The 3,461-nt window shown below is 32.8% G+C and overlaps 1 protein-coding gene across 1 annotated transcript; it reads left to right on the forward strand.

The window, feature by feature from the left end:
• Nucleotides 1-1,473: 1,473 nt before the first annotated feature.
• On the forward strand, nucleotides 1,474-2,214 carry LOC105118628 (uncharacterized; the record flags this gene model as incomplete). Its single annotated transcript, XM_011016610.1, has 3 exons — nucleotides 1,474-1,564; nucleotides 1,727-1,794; nucleotides 1,896-2,214. Coding segments are annotated over exons 1-3 (478 nt in total), but the record flags the coding sequence as incomplete, so codon positions are not given.
• Between the last annotated feature and the right edge of the window lie 1,247 nt (nucleotides 2,215-3,461).

The following is a 3,461-nucleotide window of genomic DNA, read 5'->3' on the forward strand; positions in this document are numbered from 1 at the left end:
AGTTAAGGAGTTATTGATACTTCAAGTGCAAAATGATGATATAAAACCATAATAAAAATGCACTTTTAAGTACTAATCACTCCTCCTCCACAGCTTCCCTCGTCTTTAAAAATCTATCCTCCTCCTTGTGTGTCGTCTGTCCTCCTTCATATTTGCCTCCAAGCATATGAGCTCTCCTTGTCCACAACTTCCCTCATCTCCAAAAAACTGTCCTCCTCGTGTTTCGTTATGTCAAACACACCCACACAAACTCTTCCATTCTCTCATAACAACCAAACCCAGTCACAAATGTTAGTCAAGTGTAGATCAAGCCCATCTGCCACTGATCTGCTGCCATGATGAACTCCTTTCACGGTTGAAGAAGACACGCACTCACCAAGGTAATTTTCTTGGCATTATACCTAAAAAATGTATATATCATCCCTTATCTGCTAAAACAAATGGCTTTCTCTAACTATAATTTTCTCTTCACTATGTTTTCGTTGCCAGAACTAAAGAAGGCATCGAAATCAATCTCTAGGAAAGCTCAAGCACAAGCATCTTCCCAATCTCTATCTTAGTTACATAAGTAAATTCAAAGTTAGTTGCTCTTTTTTGGTTGCATAATTACTTTACTCTTTAATTTTTAGTTGTTGTGTGTTTTCTGAGTATTAACATGTCTATAATTGTTACATTTTATTATGTATGTTTTGGTTGAACACTTTTTTGTTTAATTGAACATTTTTTTAGAATTTCCATGTTTTACAGTTGTGTTATTGTTAGATTTTTACTCTCTGTTTTGGTTCAACACTTACCATCAGTGTTAGTTATTGTGCTTTACATGTGTTTAATTGTTAGTTTCATTATCTTAGTTGAAGTGGTATAAACTTAAAACCGGTGTCAATAACAAGCTACTGAAAATGGGAATGAAGCCAATTATCTACTTTATTATGTTTCAATTGAACATTTTGTTGTTTAGTTGAACATTTTCTGTGAATTTCCAGGTTTTAACAGTTGTGTTATTGTTAGATTTTTAATCTTTGTTTCGGTTCAACAATCACCATCAGTGTCAGTTGTTGTGCTTTACATGTGTTTAATTGTTAGTTTTATTATCTTAGTTGAATGGGTATACACATAAAACCTGTGTCAATATCAAGCAACTAAAATAAATTTTATTATCTGCTCTATATAACGTCTGCTTATGTAATTAATGGAAATAAATTTTATCTAAGAAATCTCAGCATCTAATGTAATATTACATAATTAGCAGTTTATGCTTATGAAATGAAAACATTGGCTTGTAGAAACATTAATGGAAATAAACCTAGCAATTAAAGTGTTAAGCTGATTATGTTAAGTCTATGTTCTCAAATTGCATGTTATATTTAAGTTAGTGATTTAATTAAGATAGATTGTGCATTCCATGTCCTTAACATCGCCTCTAGGAAATTAACTTGTTAATTGTATATTAGATAAAATATTTTAACCAAGAACATGGACGATTCTCAATCACAAGATAAGGCTTGTTGGACTAGAGAGATGTTGCATGCTTTTTGTGATATATGTATTAAAGCAATTGAGCAAGGTATGCGACCCAACACACATTTCAACAAAGTTAGGTTGAAATATGTTATGAATTACTTTAAAGATCAAACTAGTCATGCATTAACGAAAGCACAATTAAAGAATAAGTGGGATGGAATTAAAAAAGATTGGAGAATATGGAAAAGGTTGATTTCTGAAACAGGAGTAGGATGGAGTACTGAACTTGGAACAATTTCAGCACTTAATGAATGGTGGAAAACTAAAAGTCAGGTCTGTTTTTTTGGTATGTTTAAAGCTGTAATAAATTGTTTGATTGAATGCTTTTACATTATTTTTTATGAATTTTTTTCCTTGATTGTCCCTTGTTGTAGGAGATACGTGGAGCAAAAAAGTTTAGGCATGCTGGCATCGATCCAACATTGTGTTGTAAATATGATATCATGTTTACAAACACTATTGCTATCGGTCAATATGCGTGGGCTCCATCACAGGGTCTGAATTCTGATGAAGATGGTGTAGGTCAAAGGCAAACTATCGCAGTTAATGAGGACCCTCATCTTGAGGAAGGTAGTGGAGATTCTGAAGAGGATAGTGTACTAAATTTTATTGTCAATATCAATAATATGGTTGCTGGAGTCACTTTTACCAATAGCACAAGCAATCCCACTAGTAGTAGTGGGAAGAGAAAAGGTTTGCAACCAAGTTCCCAAAAAAATGAGAAAAAAAAAATGTTCGGGCTGTAATTTTAGGTTTCATGTTGACTTCTTTAGCCTTGTTTGAATGGCTGCAAAACTTTGTGTTTAGTTTACTTTTTCAGCCTTGAATTGGATATTGTATATTCACGGATTTGATGGTTTTTTATGAGTTGAATGGCTACTGATTAGTTGAATGTTAGTTATTGCTATGCATGATTATTATTAAAAAATTCAGCTCATTTGGACTTCTAGAACTCCAGATATGGCCAAAATACCGAACAGTGCTCGGGCTGGAAGACAGATTCGGGCTTCTTTGTTGTTGCTACAATTTTGACTTGATAATGGCCTTTTTAGATCTTGGGCTCCATATGAAAGTTGTAGACCTATGTCTTACCTTTCCATCCATATAAATTGGACCTAAATCTGAGATCTGTAGCTCCAGATATAACCCAATTACCGAACAGTGTTCCGGTTTGGATTGCACCGACATCTCTTTTCTAAGTTTGGCCATCTCTTTATCCTTGCAAGTTAAGTTCTTCAAATCATCCATCAAGCCTTTCATTTATGTGATAGGCCTGCATTAAAAATAAACATTTACCACAAACATAAGGTATCGTATATTATTAGATACATTATTATAAAACATATTTTAGTTGAGTTAATAATTATTCAAATACTAAATGATGATATAAAACCATGATAAAAATGCACTTTTAAGTACTAATCACACCCCCCAACCAGCTTATTACTAGTCCCTAGTAATCAAAGCGTTAAAATAGAAAATAAATTTGCAAATTTCACAAAGCAAGGTATTCATCATTTAACTTCCTTTAATCCCTCCAGATAAACAAACTCTCATTAAATTTATATATATGCTCAATACCTCTTAACAAGATATTAATAAACCTTTTTTTTGTGTGGTTTGTATCAACACATAATTATGGGGCTTTTCTTGGAAGAAAACAAAATTTTTGTTCTAATGTTTAAGGTTAACTTCCTTGGGTTGGGATTATTATTTTTTTCTTTTTTTTCTTTTTTTTTTTTGCTTTTTTTTTTTAACTCTATATACATATAATTTAAAAAACATCATGCATCTTTAACCCATGTAACGAGCTTTCAGCTAATGACTCCCAAACCAGTTGGTCTTAGGGCATTAGGTGTTAAGACACCCCTACGAGCTTAGTAACTCGGGTCGCAGATACTGATATGTAGATAGTGCAATGTTTGATTCCCTTAAGCTTT

Source organism: Populus euphratica, unplaced genomic scaffold (genome assembly GCF_000495115.2).
Source record: "Populus euphratica unplaced genomic scaffold, PopEup_1.0 scaffold2111.1, whole genome shotgun sequence".
Classification (NCBI taxonomy): domain Eukaryota; kingdom Viridiplantae; phylum Streptophyta; class Magnoliopsida; order Malpighiales; family Salicaceae; genus Populus; species Populus euphratica.